This window comes from Xiphophorus couchianus, chromosome 18 (assembly GCF_001444195.1).
Source record: "Xiphophorus couchianus chromosome 18, X_couchianus-1.0, whole genome shotgun sequence".
Lineage (NCBI taxonomy): Eukaryota > Metazoa > Chordata > Actinopteri > Cyprinodontiformes > Poeciliidae > Xiphophorus > Xiphophorus couchianus.
In genome coordinates, this window is record NC_040245.1 from 6,329,060 (window position 1) to 6,349,562 (window position 20,503).

The 20,503-nt window shown below is 38.2% G+C and overlaps 1 protein-coding gene across 10 annotated transcripts in view; it reads right to left on the minus strand.

Moving 5' to 3' along the window:
• The window catches only part of tenm4 (teneurin transmembrane protein 4), a 220,864-nt gene that overhangs the window by 156,593 nt on the left and 43,768 nt on the right, over nucleotides 1-20,503 (minus strand). For all 10 annotated transcript variants that reach the window (XM_027998909.1, XM_027998907.1, XM_027998905.1 and 7 more), the window contains exons 2-3: nucleotides 10,350-10,639; nucleotides 9,107-9,379 (exon numbers count right to left, since the gene is read on the minus strand). In XM_027998909.1, the coding sequence (XP_027854710.1) occupies nucleotides 9,107-9,379; nucleotides 10,350-10,575 (499 nt within the window). In that variant the 5' untranslated portion in view covers nucleotides 10,576-10,639. The remainder of the gene's footprint in view (nucleotides 1-9,106; nucleotides 9,380-10,349; nucleotides 10,640-20,503) is intronic.

Sequence of the window (20,503 nt, forward strand, 5' to 3'; positions counted from 1 at the left end):
TTTATACAGACAGCATTTTGTAATTCTGCTATACTTGATGGTGCTATAAAATGGCATTATGTGGGTGAAAAATACATAATACCAACCTTTTAAGAAATCAGGACTGGAAAGAAAACCAAAAAAGAAAGTGACCATAATATGTATAAACTTCAAGGTTTCTGATCCTTATAATAGTCTGATTAGTTTTAATTTGCAAAAAGCAAGGAGATAGAATAACAGCGGAAGAACAGGGAAGATATAAAAAAAAAAACTGTTTCTCTTTTAATATGCTTCTTCACTTATGCCACCTTTCCATAAGAAGCCTCATATCTATAGTTCTGACGACTTGCTGATAAAAGCACTAATGACTCCAGTACTGTAACTCAGAGATATCCCATCTAATTGGAAGTCTGATGTTGCTTCCACCAACACAGGCTGCTGATGCTGAGGCAAAGCTCTGGAGATTCAGTTCAAAGTTAACACACATCCTAAATGTGGACTGCGTATCAAAGCCATTTGCTCAGACACCTCCAAAGGGTGTAGCCATCAGCAGCGGTGTTTTAGTATGCACAGCCTGCGAGGTACACGACTGAGCTACACGGGTTTGTATCAAAGTATAACAGTACTGTTTGTTCCGTGGTTATTTTTGGAAAGCTATCATTATGCAAAGAATGCATTTTTAATGTGAGTTCGCATTTTCTTTCATCTGTTGCGACTAAGTAGTTGGGAGAATAATGATCAAAAACATGAGGGGAGAAAAAAAAAACAAAAAAACAATTTCCTGGTTGAAGTTAGTTTTGACATTGTAGAATTTATGTTTCTGGGCCGGTTTCAAGTTCTGTTTTACATTATTTGGTCAATTTAGAAATCCGTAAACAAAAAGTGGATTTTAAATAGACTTGAATTCCTCATAGTAAATATAGCGAGCAAGCACACTATACCACAGTAGATGCTTTTGTATGCAGTGGTAATGTGGTTGGAGCCAGAAATAATAGAACTGAACAAAAGTTCTTTCAATAGTTGGACAGGTGACAGCTGATGTACTTCCCATTCAAGTTCAAATCTGCAGGAGATTTGCTTTTCAAAGCCCCTCCGCTTTTTTAGAAGGGAGGCGTAACGCGTTTCACAAGGAACACCTGTCTCTCACAGACACTCGTGCTACGTTCAAAGTTTCAGACGCTGAAAACCACCCCGAAGCGCTTAACCTCAATCTTTCAACAGTTCAAAGTCTCGCAAGAATCTTGCACCCTCCAAAAAAAGCACCTGATACAGGTAACAAGGGAATAAATCACTATGGAGTTTTAGCAGACTGCATGATTGTATTTTCCCCCTCTTTGTTTCATGATTCATTAAAGGCAGAGTGTGTGGGAGTTGGTGATATCTGGTGGTAAAAGATGCAGACTGCCACCAACAAATTGAACCCTGCAGCGCTGTCTTTGTCACAGCATGCAGGACTGGGTACCGAGGCCGCCTGATGTTCGTCGCTGCCCTGTGTTGTGCACAAAAAAAAAAACTATCTAATGTGATGTAGGTCTGCATCAACTTTAACAGTGAGAAGGATGTTTGGTTCAATCTGAGCAGCACACTGAACTGAAAATTTACTGCTGACTAGAAATGCACCTGTGTGATTCTAAGGGAATAAGCTTGAGTTAAAATACCAGATAATATAAATAAACATATTTTTCGTACTACTTTTTTCCCACGCTTTGAAACATGCGGCCCGTAGGCCATTGCGGCTTTTCTGTGGATTTTTCTTCAACCACCAGGGGGCTCTTTAGCAGGAAGTGAATTATTGGAAGTCAAAATTGGAAATCAAAGAAGACAGTGCTGATTTTGATTTAGAACAAGCACATGCTAGCAGCAGGCATGACGGAGAAATGTTTTCAAACTCATATCCCCTCATCATGGAAACTACACAAAGTTCATATGATGCCGCTTTTAAGTTGAAGACTATCGATCTGGCAGTACAGATCGATAGCCGATGCATTTAAGATCGGGGTGAACGAATCCGAACGAAAACCGAGGGTGGCTGAGATACCAGCGGCTTATAGCGTGATGCGGCTTATATATGTACGTTTCCCCTTTTTTTTTTTTTACTTTGTGGGTGTGGCTTATAGGTGCGCTCTGTAGTTCGGAAAATATGGTAATAATAAGTTTTCAATCCATTTGGTTTGCAACTTCAAATTGCCATTTTTCAAATAAAAAAAGCACTTTTATAAACAGAAAAACCTGAAATTATATTCTAAATCCTAGAGATTTACTGAATTGGCTTCTTTCTATTAAAAGGGACTCATTACTTTCCACAATCACCACATGCTTTCTGCGGATGGCTGATTCCTGCGCAGTGATCAGATTAATTCAAATCAGACGTCCACTGTTGCTAAACACTCACTCTGGAGGGGGAATTGCTGCAAAGCCAATGACCAGATGCAATCGATTGGGCTTCAATAAGCCCGGCACACACTGTACAATTTTGAAAATTGTGCAGAACCAGAACGGATCACACTGTACCAGAAACTCCTGTCACACTGTGTGATAGATGATGTCAAGTTGCATGACTTGTTGCTTCAGCACTGTTTGATTTGTTCATATATTTTTGGACATATGTTGGGGGGTTTTTTCTTCCGAAGTGCCTTGAGGTTGCATTTTTTTTTCAATTAGAACTGTGTAAATAAGCTCAACTTAATATAATTAGATTTAAAAAGTATATTTTTTTTATCACTGTAAGTGATTTTCATATTTCAATCAATATTATCTTGTTTCTCTGAATGCAAAAAATAAATCTTACATCTTTCTTATAGAAAAGTATGCCAAAGCCTGGTATGTAACAGGGTTTGGAATAAGGAACAAACACAAACAGCTAGAGAGTTCGTCAAAATGTCTCTGCAGAATCAGGCTTAACAGTCTTGGAGCATGCAAAGCTTAGGCAGTAAAAAAAGCAATCTCTTATGCAATCTGTTGTGACAGTTGTAAGACTCATGTCTGCCATCGGGGCTGCTAATTTTGTGTCACTAGCAGCTTTTCTATCACAGCGTGTAACCAAGTCAGTCAAACTTTCCATTATTTTTTAGCATAGATAAGATAGCTCCTAGTGTTAAGATCCAAACAGGTGCTTTTAAATCAAACATCTTTTTGATCATTTAGATTAAACGAATACACAACCACAATTGCTTTGAGAAAATTAAATTGAATAATGTGAGAATAGATACCGATGTTTTATTCTGTAGCACTTTGTTCCAAATCCCAATCAGGAGAAGCAATTGTGAACAAGAAATAAACACCTTCTCTGTCTGCATCTAACAAAGCATACAACATAAAAATAAAACAGTTACATGCAACATTTGCACTTCAGACTGTAAGCTAAAAGAAAAGGGGGTGCCACTCAATTGCACTCCAGAATAAGATCAGAACTTGGCTTTGCATACATTTATAAATACATCTCCTCAATCAATAAAGAATGAAACTCCCTGGAGGATAGAGTAAGAGAAAGCTAAATAAATACACAACTAACCACCCACTGGAACTAATTACATTTTTGCCATAGAAAAACACCAGCGCCAGTCCCACCAATGTTTTTCTCTTAGAAAGAACTGTGTAGGCTTTAGGTGCATTATTTTCTCTCCACAGGTTATGGAACACATGAATAACACTCCCTGAACGGGCCTTGTGGTTATCGTCTGTTCTGGTTCTCGTAGTTACGGAAATATAATAGCCAAGCCACAGTGGTGGGGGGGAAAGTTGGGATGAGAACACACATCTGGATAAGCTGTTACTGGGAATAAACCAAGAAAAGCAAAACCTCCTCTAAACACAGCAGACTGCCTTTTCTTCGTGCCGCTGAGCCTCAGTGAAACGTAGAGTGAGTCAGCAGTGGCAGGCTACCTTAAGTGTCTTTGAGGGACTCCCTAGGGAAGAGGAGCAGCATGGGGAGGATGAACATGTACATCGCTGTACAAGCTCAATGGATGCAATTTTAAGGCTTTCTAACTCGCAATACGGAAATGCACATTATATTAACATTCACTTAGGTGTCCAACATAGCCATTGTAGTTTGGGGAAGAGAGAGCGTGCATAAAAATCATCAGGGGCTTCTAAATTTAGTGAACCAGAGTTGGTTTCACCATATGAGATTTCTTTGCTGCCAAAGAATCTTTAATTGTAAAAGATTTGTTGACATTTTTTAACCTGAGCTTGATTCTGCAGCTTTAAAGGGGATCGTAATAAATTGAAGATGTTGGTCTGAATATGATGTATATTTTCTTTTTAACCTAAAAGTTATTTGCGATACATAAAAACTCAAAAATTCAAAAACTGTGTATGTTTTACCTATAGAAGTTGCCATTTCTTCACCTGTGCAATTCATGTTGGATTGATGCATTATAAGTGGATTTGAGTCTAAACAATAGACAAGATAAATTCATGGAGGCAGACGACCTTCATGTCTGCCCACAAGACATCTGGAATCAGGCAAACTGCCATAAAGCTTTTATGTGACATTATAAACAAGATATCTGGAATCAGGCAAACTGCCATAAAGTTTTTATGTGACATTATAAACAAGATATCTGTTGAAACAAATAAGCGTGATCGGCTTGTGATCTATTGTTTTACTATATTAGCTACAGCTAACACCGCTAGCAGGAGCTGACACCATCTGTGGGAGCTAACACCATTAGCTGGAGCTAACAATGTACCAGTACAGAACCAATAGGTTGTGACGTTTGAGTGTTGTTGGACATGACTAACTCCAAGAGATGCTTTTAGTTTCCCATATTTTATAGGTAGTTTTCCAACATGATGTACCCTTTGCTAGGAAAAGCAGCTCAGAAATCAAAATATAAAATGAAAATATGCAAATATTTTACGGAACATCACATTGGTTTTTTGCAGTTCACCTGCCAGTTGTTAGGAAATTAATGCATTCATTTTCAAACTTATCAGGGAAATGCTAACAGTCTAACTTACTTCATGCATTTGCTTAACTAATGTTTACACTACACATTCAGTGTGTTCCAATGAGGATAAGGGTTTTTATCGTTATCACACACCAACTGCAGAGTAATCGTTGTAAAAACCATCATAACAAGGAAGGCATTTTGTTCACAAAACAGAACTGACGGCCTGGAATCAAAGCATCAAGAAAATTGTTCTGAAATTGCTATTGCTTATTTGCATGCATTAAACCAGGGTCAAGAAAGTCACATGTGAAGAGGGGGGAACAGCCCAGCGGCTTGAATACATTAAAGCACACTAAATGGTTTGTTGATTTAAAGAGATTAAAGCACACACAGGAAGGCCTGCTCGATGGATTTTAATTAACTTGCCATATATAAATTGTATGTTATCTGGCATTACTGAATTAAATGCTGAATACAAGTGCTCTTTCTGCTCGGGTGAGTGGAATAAAAGGCTACTTAGAATCTTGATTGGGTCTTACACACGCATGATGCTGCAGCTACGGGGCCCTGAAAACATTCCAGCCTACCGACCCCCTGAACAGCCATCCAAGGAGAGTCTCTTTAATTATGTACAATACAGCCAAGCTCAAGTCCCCTGGCACCCCGGATGATCAAGCGGAGGGATGCCGTGCTCTCTACCAGAGTCATCTGACCAAATGGATTCCACTTCCAAGAGTCATTTCTGTCAGTTATAATAAGAAGCTAATACATAACATGACGCACGCTGAAATGCAAACGATTCACAGAGTTCTCTGCAAGGATGTGCAGGGCAATTACAATTTTTGCCGCCAGAGCCTTGATGAGCTCCTCTGTCTGTGAAGTACCCCGGGAACAATTTCATAAATCTGCCATATAATATGCATGATTTAGGTTAATGCTTAACGCTGCATCTTATGAAACAGATCTAGTGCACCAGAAAAATTAGATAATCCAGTCGAACTGAGACAGAAGTAAGCAAATGTGGAAAATGTTACACTAGGGATGACAACATAATGTTATAAGCAAAGTGTACAGCCTACACACTTTAATGAATATACACCAAGATTATCTTATTTACATGAATAAATGAGTAACAATAAAATAATAATATTATTTATTGAAGCTATAGAAAAACTGAACAATACAGAAATACTGTTGATCCTCTGGTTAAAAGCCAGTGGTGGGCACACTTGCACTAATCCACTAATATGATAACAGCAGAGCTAACTTTTCATTAGCACTATATCTAACTTTGAAAACATGGACCTTACCAAGCTCCGCCCATAACCGACCCACGTGACTGCAAGTCTCACAAACAAAACCTTGCAGCACGTTGTTTCTATGTAAACATGACTGGATTAGTGCATAATTTCTACCGGATTTTCACAATATATCAGCTACTAAAATGGACAGAGGAACTAACAAGTTCATGTCATCATCTGGGAGGAGGTTACTGGTTTCTCAGTCACAAGCTGGTTGCAAACCTGATCTGAAATTTGGTTTGATGACGTCAATATGAGAAGCTGCAGACTGATAGGAGGAACTAAAGAGCTCTGTAAAGGTAAAGGCAAATCTTCTGAAGTGGGGGTATAATTCATTTAATTTCACATAATTATCACAGTAGAAGCCATTTGTTTGTTAAAATTTTATGAAATATATTTGTTCTATTTGATGTTTGTTGTGAATGACGTAAACTCACAAACGAACGAGGTAATTAGTCCAACGTTAAGAAACTACAGCGGCTGTATTGCCACAGCAAAGGTAAACAAAGGTAAAATAACCCGAACAGGTGATCAACTCAAAACCACTCCTACCTTTTTACTCTCTCTCTCTCTGTAGTTTAAGCACACATGTTACCGTGGCAACCGCCTGCGCCCCCGCAAGACGAGCAAAGACGTTAAAAACATAACATTCAGTCCGCTACGATATCAAGTTTCCAGGCTTGATATTTATTCCTCGATTATTAATCAGCGCTTCCCTGAACACAGCCATGGTTGATTGACTAGCTGTACTTGGTGCTAACGTGGCTAACACCAGTAACAGTTTAGTCCAAAGCCTTTTCTGCTAAAATAAAATCTTTAGTGTATGTCAGATACAGACACATTGCATATTGATCTGTTTAGCTAACGTAAGACTGTGTAGCAGACAGGCTTCAAGGTGTAGAAGTTGTATCAGTTCTGCCATTATGCTGTACTTAGCTAACAGGAAGCTAAGTGTGTTTGTGAGACGGCCACGCACGTGACCACGTAGAATGTGCATCAGCCAATGAAAAGAGGCCCCTCTGGTAAGGTCCATCAACGCTTCCCCTTCAATTTTTTGGGATAAATTCTAAAGCACTAATTTATTTAGCTGTTTTGTACACTTTCAGTTGTATAAGGTTCAACATCTGTGTTATAGTTTTTGTCATGTTGTTAAGCATTCTACAAGTAATTATATGTTTATATTTGTGCCTTCATTTTGAAGTGGCTGAAGACTATTTACGTAGCAGTTTTGCGTCCTCTCCTTATGTTCTCTACTCATGATTCGGCGCAGCAAATTAGATTTTTTTTCTGTACCCAGAACTTGTCATTTTAGAACAGTTTAAAATCTACTGATGTTCTGCTCTCTTTCTGACCGCACCCCTGCTGTGGTCAATCAGGCAGCAACAGAGTTAGCAATCCTCAACAAATGTTCAATTCAAAGATTTGTTTTAAAGAATTACTTTCTGAAGCTCCTGAAGTACAACAGAGCATATAAATGCAATAATACATTTGACTTTGTTGAGGGCAATATAACACGTCACTGACGCTTGGTGTATATCAATATAGTTGAATTTAATGATTTAGCTTCCACTAACCACCATGTTAGTATATCGCTTCAGCATTAGCGGAACTAATGTTTATGAATAGTGCTGTAAGGTTAGCGCAGCTAACTGGTGCCCACCACTGAAAGCCATTCTTACCTCTCATACCAAGTGTTGGATTCACTCCTCCCATTCCGCTAGGGGGCTCTGTAGTTGTTTTGCATTGGTAGTGGAGGGGAGGTGAAACAAGAGAAGAAACTTACGGCAGGCCAGTAATACACCGAGACTGCCGTTAGCTGAAGCTAACAAGCTGAAGCTACAATAAAATCATATTCTACTGGCGTTCATGAGTGTTGCCCAACGTGGTGAGTTATTAATGTTGTAAGCTGTGGGGAGATGAGTTTTTTGTTATCTGTTCTAAGCGTGAGCTTGCTGAATTTGCTAGTGCTAATTAGCCCAATGCTAGCTGTGTTTGCTTCACTGTGATAGTTGAATGCCGATGTTTATTATATGACGAAGTGTTCTAAGAATAAACTGCCTTATAACTGGTTAGTCAAGCCTAGCTAATAAATCTATGTTTAAGTTTGTGTTGATTGAATTCTGCAATACTAAGTATTGATGTTTTTTTTTAACTTTATTTACAGTTTAACCGGACGGCACGTGTAAAAGCACTCGGCAATAAAAATAAACAACAGCAACAACAACAATGACTCTCTTATGTTCTTTGTAACAACAAGGCACAAAAATACTTCCCAAATTCTCCTTAAAGTCACAAACTGCAACCTGCCAGGCAGTTCTTCTGCCAAAGTCAACAATGGAATATTGACTGAAACATATTAATGTGCAGAAAAACATCACAATCATCCAGGACTGATAAGATATAGCCCTCCACTCACTTTCTGTCTCATGTACAAGACTGATTATCGATTTATTGAAGTTGGATAAATTCTTTTCTGTCAGGTGTTTTTTGCAGCATCACTTCTGAACACAAGAGCTCTGCTGGGATAGTTATGTAACAATATACTCCAACGTATGACTCATACCTATGTATGAGTCATACGTTCATGTTTGATCAAAAAAAGTGTTTTTTTTTTCTTTTTCTCTCTGCTTCTAGTTTCAAAACGTTGTCATTTGATAACTTTTTATTGAAATGTTGTTTATCTACCAGACAAAACGTGCAAGAGGTCAGAAAACAACTTAGCTGCCTGATTATCTGTTTAGGTGGGTATTTCTCTGTATTTTAAAAGCAGCTAAGCTTTCTTAGCAATTTAAAGATAGAAAAATATTAGAAAGGTAAAAAGTGAGCAGTTGAAGCTCATATTCAGTTAAACCAATATGATAACACTGTAGTCTAAGAATGGCATGTGTTTTGAGGAAGTTGAATAGAAAGAAAATGTCAAGTTCCTACCGTTTTCTGTGTTCTCGTGTTCAGTGTCAGTGAGTGTAAGGTTGGAGTTGGCCCTGCTGGAGAGACACGAGCTGCGGCCCGACTTGGTGTTGCTGCGGCCCCACAGCCTGACCGCGTGTTCCGGGGACATGATGCCGTCCGTCTCTGTGTCTGCGTCAGAGCCCACGCTGACTGAGTAGTCACGGTGAGGCAGCCCCATGTCGCTCCTGTACGTAGCTACATGCGAAGGAAGGCCATCTCCAAAGCCGAGGTCTCGCAGGGAAAAGTCCGCCCCTACAGTAAGATGATAAACAACGCTCTGGAAATGAGCATTTGAACTACAAAGCAAAATCAGCAAATTTATCTCGACTGAAAGGTAAGAAAGCTAATAAAAAACAATTTTATTCAGTGTTGAAGGAGTTAAGTATACTGTATATATTTAGCATTTAAACGCCTTATTAGATCTTTTAATTATATTAAGTGCCTCTTATGGATATGGGTTGGCGGTTGTACACACTAAAAAACTGGTTTTGTTTTGCCAGTCAGAAAGAAAAAAATAAATTTTTCAAAGTCATATATTCCCTAGTTTATTTTTTTAATGTCAGATTAAAAAAATATTTACTTTATAATTAAATATTTATTTCACAAGCTAACTATGTGGCTCTAAATTAAATATTTAGTTTAAAATTTGTTTAAATATTTAGGTCCGAACTAAATATTTAGCTTGGAAAATAAATATTTAGTTTGGAGCTATGACAAAAATAAATAACTAAATAAGCTAAAAATGTTTGTTAATTTTTTATTGTGTAACTTTGCAAACTGCATCCCATATATTCAGTCATCTCCCATTCATGGATTTAGAAAGATCATTTTTAAATCTCACTGACACAAATACAGTTACAACCAAGACGACTTTAAAACTAACATGAGGGCGCAAAAGTCATAGAAACACCTTTAGCTAAACAAAGCTAATAAGCACTTTGTAGATGATTTAGAAATGAACTAATTTCCAGACTACAGAGAACACCTTAATGCCTCACCCACTAACTTCAAAAAGAAGAAAAGAAAAATTACATTTCTAGGCTACACTGGTCTAAATCTGAAGGCTTAAATGTTGTGTGTACCTCCTTTCCTTTGAGTTTTAAAAAAATTGACATTTTTGCAATTATTGGCTTGTTTTTCCTCTGTTCATTATTAATAAGATTGAGTAAAAAATAACTGAATGACTTGTTGCAGACTAGTGGATTTGTGATTTTGCTCTAACCTTGCCGGCTGAATTCATCCACTTCGTGGTGAACTATTTCCTTCACACGGCTGCTGCCGTACGCCATCCTCGAGTCGTGGTCGAAGGCTTTGAGTGTTTCGCTGGAGCTGTAGGATTTAGAGTTGGGTTTACCATCTTCGCTGTCTGCAGAGGAGCTGGTGTAACGGCGCTCGGTGTCCTGCCGGGTCGTGAGCGAGCGGTAGGGTCTGCGTTCCTTCACCTCCATGGTTGCCTCCTCTCTACTTTCAGATGAAAATGTGGGTTGTAACTCCGGTTCAGTTTGAGAGATTCTGTAGAAGAAAAATACAGCAAATTTTATAAATCTATGTATATTCAATGTATGGAAGAATCCAGTAGGTAGTGTATTCACACCCCTACATTTTGAAAAAACAGAAACATCTATGTATGGTTGTCCACCTACTGATAGACCAGGAAATGAGAACAACTACTAGTTCTACATTTTACAAATCTGGATTTCATTGTTGGAAGAAATTCATAAAACACCTCATTGAAGTTTGGCAATAGGAGTGAAGGGGAGACAAATATGCAGAAGGAAGTTCTTTGGTACAATAAAACCCAAAATGCTACTTTTTGGTCTCATGTGCAAAACACTATGGCTACATTCACATTGTAGGTAAATGTGACGCAAATTATACTTTTTTGCCCATATGAGACTTTTTTAGCCCGTTCAGAATTGGGCTATCTGAACGACCCAATTCTGATCTTTTCACAACCCAATAATCCAATCTGTGCCACTACCACAAGTGATGTTAAATCAGATACATATACGATGGTTTTCAAAGTGTCTGCAGTCTGAACATGCATGTCGGATTTTATTCGACTTTTACGTAGTTGACGTGAGACATGTATCATAATTCTGCGCCAGAAGAAGCCAGATGTGGTAATACCCCACAAAAGGCCATCGCTATTATTTGTGCTTCTGTTTGTTGTGCTTTGTTTGTCTTGTTATAATCATGTGACTATAAATATTGCGCCGCTGTGTGACATCTACATTGTTCCGTGCATATGGGTCAATTTGGGGTCGTACATCGTTCAAATGTAACTCTGGTTGCAGTTGGATTATTCAGTATAAACGACCATGCAAAAAAATAAATCAGATTTCAGCAAATCGTAATTTGAAGATTGGCAATATGTAGCGCAAAGCTTACTCTGTACATCACACTAAACATGGAGTCAAGAGAATCATGCTGGGGGATGTTTCTTCAGAACAGACTGGTAAGATTTTAGAGGAAGGTAGATGGAGCTATACGCAGGTTAATCCTCCAAGAAAATCAAACCTTTAAGTAGAGGTTGCAAGAAATTTTCACCTTACTAAAAGTCAAATGAACAGCTGGGACTACAAAGCAATGACTAAAAGTGAAAGTCCAGACCTAAATCCAACTGACTGTGGTTTAACTTCAAAACTGATGTTAACAGACAAACTTCAACCAATCTGACTTAGCTTGAGAAATACCCAAAAGACCTGCAGCTGCAAAAGCATCAGAAAGGGATTTGTGTCATTAAAAAATATCACCTGTACATGTCTCAGAAGCAAACATCCAAAATCAAGTTTACAGAAAATAAAAGGAAAACCCTTTTACTTCAACACAACCAAAGGTTAGAGTACCACTTGGATGAGTCACTTTAGAAACACAAACTGTTTAACAAATATATATGTTCCCAGCTGGAGGTTTTTGCATGGCTCAGTCCACTGCATCCGCCTTTCAACTAATAAAATATGACACAACAAATCATGGACCTATAAACTTCATGACACAAGTCTCCCACAAATATTGCAGTTCATATGTCACACAGAAAATGCTGGGTGTCCGGCGTGTGGAAAAAGTGGCAGGTGTCCTGCCTTGAATTGTGTTGTTTACATGCCACAAATCATCCCGAGCCTGAGAGCTGCAGTGCCAGACACATCCAGGGGCCACTGTGAACCAGCAGAGGTGATTAAAATCTGCATCGTAAAGCCTCAACTGCCAAACAGCACACCCTGGATAAGATCAATAGGACAGGGAGGAAATTTTAGTATTCAGCCATGCACCATTTTTTTTCTCCACTTGCCTTCAAGGACAAAATATTGAAGTGAATATTGAAAGAGAAAAAAATGCAGTGTCAGTGAAACATAGGATGAATTGATGCGTAATTTTACAGTACTTTAGTGATGAGGGCCGTGCATGCGTCTCATTTAAAGTGACCGAGTGTTTTAGGACATTAAGTTGGATTAACAAATGTCAATATGCCAGTAAACTGTATTAAAAGTTTGGAGGCTGTTTATTTAAAGCTTAAGTATAGTCAACTGCAAAGCTTTTGTCACATATCAACCACAACCCTTTATTTTAATAATAAAGGGTTAAAAATCAATAAAATGCAGTTCAAATTTGGATTCAAAAAAATACAAATTTGTATTTTGTTGAAGACACTGATAAATCGGGTACTGCTAAATCCTTAAAGGGACGGCATTATGTATTTTCCAGAAACATAGTGCCATTTTATAGAACAATCAATCAATCAATCAAATTTTATTTGTATAGCACATTTCAGCAGCAAGGCATTTCAAAGTGCTTTACATCATTACAAACACAGAAACACAATGCAACATAGAATCAAAAACAAAGCATTAAGTCAAGTTCCATAAGTGATTACATTTCAAATACAATTCTAAACAGGTGGGTTTTTAGTTGAGATTTAAAAGAAGTCAGCGTTTCAGCTGTTTTACAGTTTTCTGGAAGTTTGTTCCAAATTTGTGGTGCATAGATGCTGAAAGCTGCTTCTCCTCGTTTGGTTCTGGTTCTGGGGATGCAGAGCAGACCAGAACCGGAAGACCTGAGAGGTCTGGAAGGTTGATACAACATCAGCAGATCTTTAATGTATTGTGGTGCTAAGCCGTTCAGTGATTTATAAACTAACAACAGTATTTTAAAGTCTATAAGTAACTATGTTACCTACAGTTGTTAAAAAATATTGTACACATCAAATATAACTTAAAAGAAATTTGACTTACTCAAAATTTATCCTCTGTGTCTTTAAGACACAAGAAGAAGGTTCTGTCTATTATGGACAATAATCAGCAGCCTCTCCACCACATAGTGGACAGACAGCGGAGCACCTTCTCACATAGGCTGCTCCAGCTCCGCTGTTGTAGGGACAGATACAGGAAATCCTTCCTTCCACATGCCATCTCACTGTACAATAAAAGCTAAATCATTGTTCTGCACTAATCAGTCCAATTTTGCACAACTGCACTGTGGCACACTTGCTGTACATATATTTACATATACATACTGTATCTGCATTTTTTGAATCTTTGCAAGGTCTGCTCTAAGCTGCTTTTTATATTGACAGCATGTTATATTTTTATTTTTATTTTGTCTACAATTGCTACTCAGTGGTGGTTGTTGTGTGTCTTGTCTCTATGCTGCTGTAACTGCGAAATAATTTCCCTGCTGGGATGAATAAAGTAATTCTATTCTATTCTATTTAAGAATCTCCTACTCTCTCTGATACTTTGCCTTCAGTACGACATCACAACAATGCTCCTCCATGCCGTCTACAACTGTTCTTAGGAGAGTTGGGCTGAGATATAGTTTGTATTATAAGCTCAGCAAATGCGCTGTTCCACCAGGTGTTTGCTATTTGCTGCTGCTGCTAGTCTGCAGGAGCTGAGGGGAGAAGGCATGGGGGGGCGGCAGAAGTTTGACTGGAGACGCTTGGTGAGAACAAGTGTTTAGGCACCTCTGAATGGCTGCCAGAGATTAAAGGATTCCTCTAAAATGAATGAAATACTAAAAGCAACAGTCCAGGTATGTTTTTGATGATGGATGCATTATAACATGATAAAAAAAGTCCAAAAAGTTTATTTTACATAATATCCCCCATTTAATTTTGGGAATTCTGTGATCAGCTGATGCTTAAATGAGAAACTGATCTCTTCCACCTTTCTTACCCATCTTTGCAAAGGTCTGAAAATCAGCCACGGTCCCCTTCTGCTCTGCCGTTAGAGCGCTGCCTAACAGACCCGCCCACCAGGTCACATCTGCTCTCACTTAACAATAGTCACCCCACTGTTGGACACTTGGCAACTTTGCCACAATATTCAGCGACTTTTCAAAAGAAAGAAAAAAAAAATCAGTGTCAGCCAAAAATTTAATTGGCAGGTATGTCTTTTTAAAGACCAGCGATTGGCCAGAAAACGGCAATCGGTGCACCCCTCCCTCCAAAAAATAAAACCCTATTCTAGAAATTGTGTCTATTTACAAAAGAGAGTCCAGCTGTATGAACTGAAGAAAATAGCACAATAGGTCTCTTCGTAATTTTTTCAAACGCAGCTTCATGACTAAATTCCCATAAATATTTTAGTTTATACTTCTGCTTCGACATTACTCAGCCCCTTTAAGTGAAAATGAATTACAACTCATTCCAGAAAGACACAACTGTTTTCAACAAGAGATCAAAACTAATCCAGACGGATCGGAGACTTTTTACTGACAATATGCTGTGCTGTTCAGACAAGGATTTCTCCACTAGATAAGCTCTTTATGAATACAGTATGAGGTTTGTGCCGGACAGAGCAGCAAACAGTAATCCTCAGTGAACTGTATTTGCTCCCGTTCTGAAAAACAAAAGAAAAGGGTTTCATTTGAGACATCATTGTTGTCTTTGGGGGTCTCTTCTTGTATGTATTGACAGCTGAAAAGATCCTGGTGATTAATGATTCGAGGCCACATGAAGAGCGAGGGGCTGGTGGGAAGGTCAGGGTGTGTGTTTGGGGGTTGCGCTGCCACAAGAGCACTTCAGCTGCTCCTAAGATTTCAAATGTCGGAGCTGCTATTTTTTTTAAAAATTTAATTTGAGATCTTTGATGCAAATGCAAGAGGGTGGAACACAAGCAGGTTCACAAAGTTTTTGAGAATGTTTTGTAAAAGTGCATTGTTTTTGTTTCCAAAGGGCCTAAGTGCTTTGGCTAAAATTCTGCAGAGACCTTCCACCTCATTATTAATCAGCTCCTATGCAATGAGATGTACTTTTGAGACCATGGGAAACCCAGCAAGTGTTTCAGCAAACTGCTCACAATGACTGATGATATGAGATGCAAATATTCTCCAGTTCAGGACTCTTGCATCTTGAGGAGCTGCTTGCAACTTCTCACAATGCTGCTGTGTTGAAAAATGCTGAATTATTTTAATGAACCAAAAAAAAAAGAAGATTTCTTATAACGAGACAGGTAATAAATTATACACGGACAAATTCAAAAGACATGCTATCGTTTCCAGATAAGAGTTGGCAGACTGTGAGAAGTGCCTTGAAGTAATGAAAAAAGGTTAGTAAGAGAGCATTCACAAAGACTTAGAAAAGTTGTTAGTGAACACCAGTGGAAGAAAAAAAAGGCGCCACTGATTGAAATCTCTAAAAAATGAAGATAAGAATCGTGGTTTTATTTCAAAGTAGAAGTTCTTTTAAAGCTTGAGCTGCAGTTCTTAAGCTGCGCCAGAAACCAGCCGGCTATCTCTACAATAATCCAAAATCAACTGAGGTCTCTCTTGAAAGACAAAAGAAATGATGGATGGTCTGTTTTTCTCCTTAAAGCAATTGCAGACTCCACCTTTTTCAATTTCATTATCTGCACCAGGGTAGATTATGGTTTGTCTGAGGATGTAAAAAGGAAATGTGTAGCAGCTGTGAGCTCTGCAGAGGAGGGATGTGGTCCAACAAATAAAAAGTGTTGCAGGAAGAACCAGAGTGAAATCAATGGGTTACAGCAGTGCTGCTGCATATTCACAGGAAGGGACTGCACATTTAAACATTATAAAAACTGAGAGCCTTCAATCCTTCGGGAAATGTTTTTTAACGTCTTCTCCAAGCTAAACGTCTAGAGCAGGTCGATTAGAGTTTAAAATCTATAGTTCAGAAAAGGTTAAAATTTCAGCAGGTTAGAAAGTCTACCTGGTATCCATGGTTGTTTTTTTATGCTGGGTTGGACTTCACCTGCTGTGTTAAAAGATATATCTGGTTTAACACCTTGGACAGAAGACAGAACTTCAGCTGCAGCAGCAAAGAAACTAAAGTACTGACAGCTTCAAAAGAAAGGAAACTGCCCATAAACTACTCTGCCCTTGTAGTGCAATTCTGATAAAAACCTGCAGTTTTTAGCAGCCACACTGGACAGCTAAAGGTGGACAATATTTAAAGGGTTCTGCTTTCTTTTACCTCAAGCCATCATTTCTGGGGTTTTTACTCACAGGACACTTTTTGGCAAGAAAGAAAATATAATCAGTGTGTCTCTACTGTTGGATGCCAACAGTTGACAAGTGACATTTCTCTCAAATACAAACATTCAGACAATAAAATCTAAGAGAGAGTGCCTTACTGTAAGGACAGCAGACTTTCCCATGACTGTTTCCACCATGAAGAATCCAAACTTTGAGTTTTCATCAGTTTACATTTATAACTAGCACAAAATAATACATCACTCTGTTTACCAATACTCATGTAAGTTTTATGGTTAAATTAAATTACAGAAAAAAATAAAAACAAAAAACAAAGAATTTTTCATTTATTGAGAAATACCTGCAAATTTATGGCTATGGATTTAGTTGTTTCTTTTAATTACTTCTATGTTAAAAAATATGTCAGTAACAAAAAGATTAGGGATACAGAATATATTGGCACTAACATTGGTAAGAGGCTCTTTTGAGCCTCTTTGTACCCAAATAAGCAGGATTTTAGTACAAATAATGTAGAAGTGTTAGCTTCCCAGTCATACCAACTCCAAAAGTGTGCTAAAAATTAGGATAACCTCATACTTAACCTGAATAATCAACGCTTCAAAAGCGTCTGCTGCAAAAATCTACGTTACACAAAAGAACATCCCTCACACCAACCACCTGCAGGTTAAACAGTGGCACCCTTTGTTAAAAACACTTCCTGAGACTTTAGCCGAGCAGTTGTGACCATTGCTATAGTGTCAGAAGTTAAATATGGGATCTAAATAGGCGGGAGGCGTTTTGTGGTCCGATATAAATGCTAATGGCCCCGCACTATCCATCAAACAATTAGCAGTGTGCTGAGAATTGCTATTCAGAGCTGGTGCTGAATATAAATCTGGCTTCCGCTCTCTGTACAACCTTTGTTTCCCTGAAATGTTGGAGATTCTTCTTAGCAGAAAGCAGGACTAAACGCTGACATATTCAGGCGACCCAGACAACAGACACAGAGATGCACATGGACAATGTGTGAGCAATCTATGTGATGAGTAGTCGCTTGTGTATGAAATTGACTAGTTATTTGTTAGTCGTTATGATTTTACAAAAATAACAGCTGATATGCCATTAAATATTAAAGAGATTAACCAGCAAAATTATAAAAATGTGAAAGATTTTCAGAATTTACTACATCTATTGTAATTTTTTGACTGGGCAAACAAATTAGTAAGTGTTCACCAAGATCTTAAAAAGCTATGGTTTCAAAATTATTGAAATCGTTCACCAAACCATTCCTAACACTTTGTTCCTGTTAACTGCACTGAATATTCCTAAATTTACCTGCGCTAGCAAGAAAGACAATTTGGCTGTCATGCAAAGAAAACCTATAAAAGATCTATCAATCAAAGTATGATCAATTTGTTTTACAACTATAGTTAGCACGCAGTGAACAGAATGTCTTAATTGGCTGACTGTTGTCTGGCTGCTGCTAAAACTGGCTGCTTCCAGTTTTAGTCTATAAAATCCAAAGTAGCAAAAAGGTATAAAAGTTTTAAGTCTTTTTAATTAGATGACAATAAGAAAAGCATGCCAGAGGTTCTCCACATCCCACCTGGTGTTTTGCACAGCCTGTTACATGAAAAAGGTCATATTCAGCTGATAGGACACCTCTTGCCAAAAGATAACCATAGTGGATCAGGTTGTTCAGCCTCACCAAAACCTGCCATACGTTTGGTGATTGTTGACATGAAATATGATAAATAAAAAACATAATAAATTAAACAGTAATAATGCTTTAACATGCCCATAACCCAATAAATTGTGCAGTAATCAGAGACAGGAATGTCTTAGACCTAAAAATACCAATAGTGGTGGGCAACACTAACTAAAAAGTTAGCCGCACTAAACCTAAAGCACTAATCAGACACAGTAGTTCTTCTAACGTTGAAGTACTACACCAACATGTTATTTAGCAGAAGCTATTGCAAATGTGCTAAAATGCTAAATTCAGCCATGTTGACACTATGTGTCAATGACACATCTCTCATTAAGAATTCTTAACTGTGGATTAGCAAAACGTCAACGCAGATGTTGAACTTTATTCAAATGTAAGTTTACAGAACAACCAAGTAAATTAGTGCTTTAGAATTTTTTCAGAAGAATTATTTGAAAGAAAGCTAGTGCGCTAAGTGGTTTCACAGCTAGCAAAAATACTAAACAAAATCTAAGCAAAAAATTAGCTCTGCTATCAGCACATGTTCGCAAGTGTGCCCACCACTGTGAAAGAGTAACTTTTAAAACCTATAGTTGGGAAGCTTACGCTACAGCAGCATGTCCAATAAGCAGCCAGCTGAAGGCTCACTATCAGAGGAGACGACCTGAGTCATAGCAGCTTGAAGATACAGTAGAGCATAACCAATAAAATGAAATTGAACTTTTTTTTTCAGAATTTAGTGACGTACAGGCAAAATATGGGGGAGATCTTTATTAAGTGCATCAAAACTCGCGTCACTTTTAGTCTGCAATCCCTGCAATCCATGCTCACCAGCGTACACCTTTCTGCACTTCTTTTAGTTTAACAAAAATCTAATAAAGATTTGCTGTTTATAACTTTAGTTTTTTCTTTTTCAGCTTGGTTTTGAAATACGTCTTGGAGCACATTTTCTTTCTGTTTTTTGTGGCAAAATCCTTAAAATAAAAAAAAAATTGAAAGACTAAAAGAAATCTATATATAAGAAAAAGCCTGATCAGTACATTTCTCCTTCTAAAAATCTATCAAGAGCACAACAGCAAAACAATGTCACAATATTGTTCAGTAGAAAAAGATTAATTGAAAAGAACAGCTAGACTTATAAGGTGTTCAAATATTAGTTTTAGAAATAAGTTTTAATCACACATGATATTACAAAATATAAAATTTTAGCAACAGCAAAATATTTTTGTTCCCCTGTAATTACCGTGAAACTGTTGTATTTTTACCCACCGTGAGAATCTCATATCACCCCATGCCTACTTCTAGACATGCTTGGAAGAAATTTGGGCAGATATCAAGAACATTGTCTACAACATCTATTGAAAGCAAAGAGTGCTCCAAACAGGCAGCACTTACTCCTTTTCTGAAAGATTTTCACATGCCTCAGCTCTATAGAAAAGCTTCCTCAGTCAACAGAAAGGTGTGTTTTCAATAGAGGGGAAGAAAGACTTGGGCAGAGGTGGTGGGGGTGGTTAAACGGCTTGTCAGACAGAACTGAATTTGGTAGTGCTTATGCAAGCAGGGGGGAGAGATGGAGAACGACGGTGAAGGGGTATCTCAGCAGCCTCCTTCCGGGATCAAAAGCGAGCCCCTCAAGCGCATTAAACAGAATGCGTAAAAGCCTCAACATAAACAAAAGTAGCCTGGGACCATTGCTGCAGCACGCTCCCTGCTACTAATCACTCTAAGCAATTCAAGGTTTAGTCCTGACAGCAGGAGCACGGAAAGGGAATAATGCTTTCAAACCAGCCTGGTAAGAAACAGGGAGAAGCAGACTGTTTATTCACTTTCTGCAGTGATGAACACTGCTGACCTTGGCAAAATGCAGCTCATAAGGATTGATCCAGGGTTACACAGCCCAACCTGACTTAATGGAAATAAGTAATAGGTAGTCGTAAGGTTAGGAACAATCAAGAAAAGAAATAAAGTTCACACAGGTTTAAAAGAGGGTCTTTCGACAAGTACTCTGCTGGTGACCTGCCTCTCATTAGTCTGCAACTACTGCTCATTATCCTGCAAAGGCAAGACATGAATTTGATTTATAGTTTGGCCTGCAGGGAAACCAAACCTAATACCAGCTAAGCAATAATCAACCTACTGTAAACTTGCAACTGTCAAAGTCGCTGTTATATATATATATATATATATATATATTTGAGGTTCACAGCCGTAGCCTGAGGAAGGTCTGCGACTCA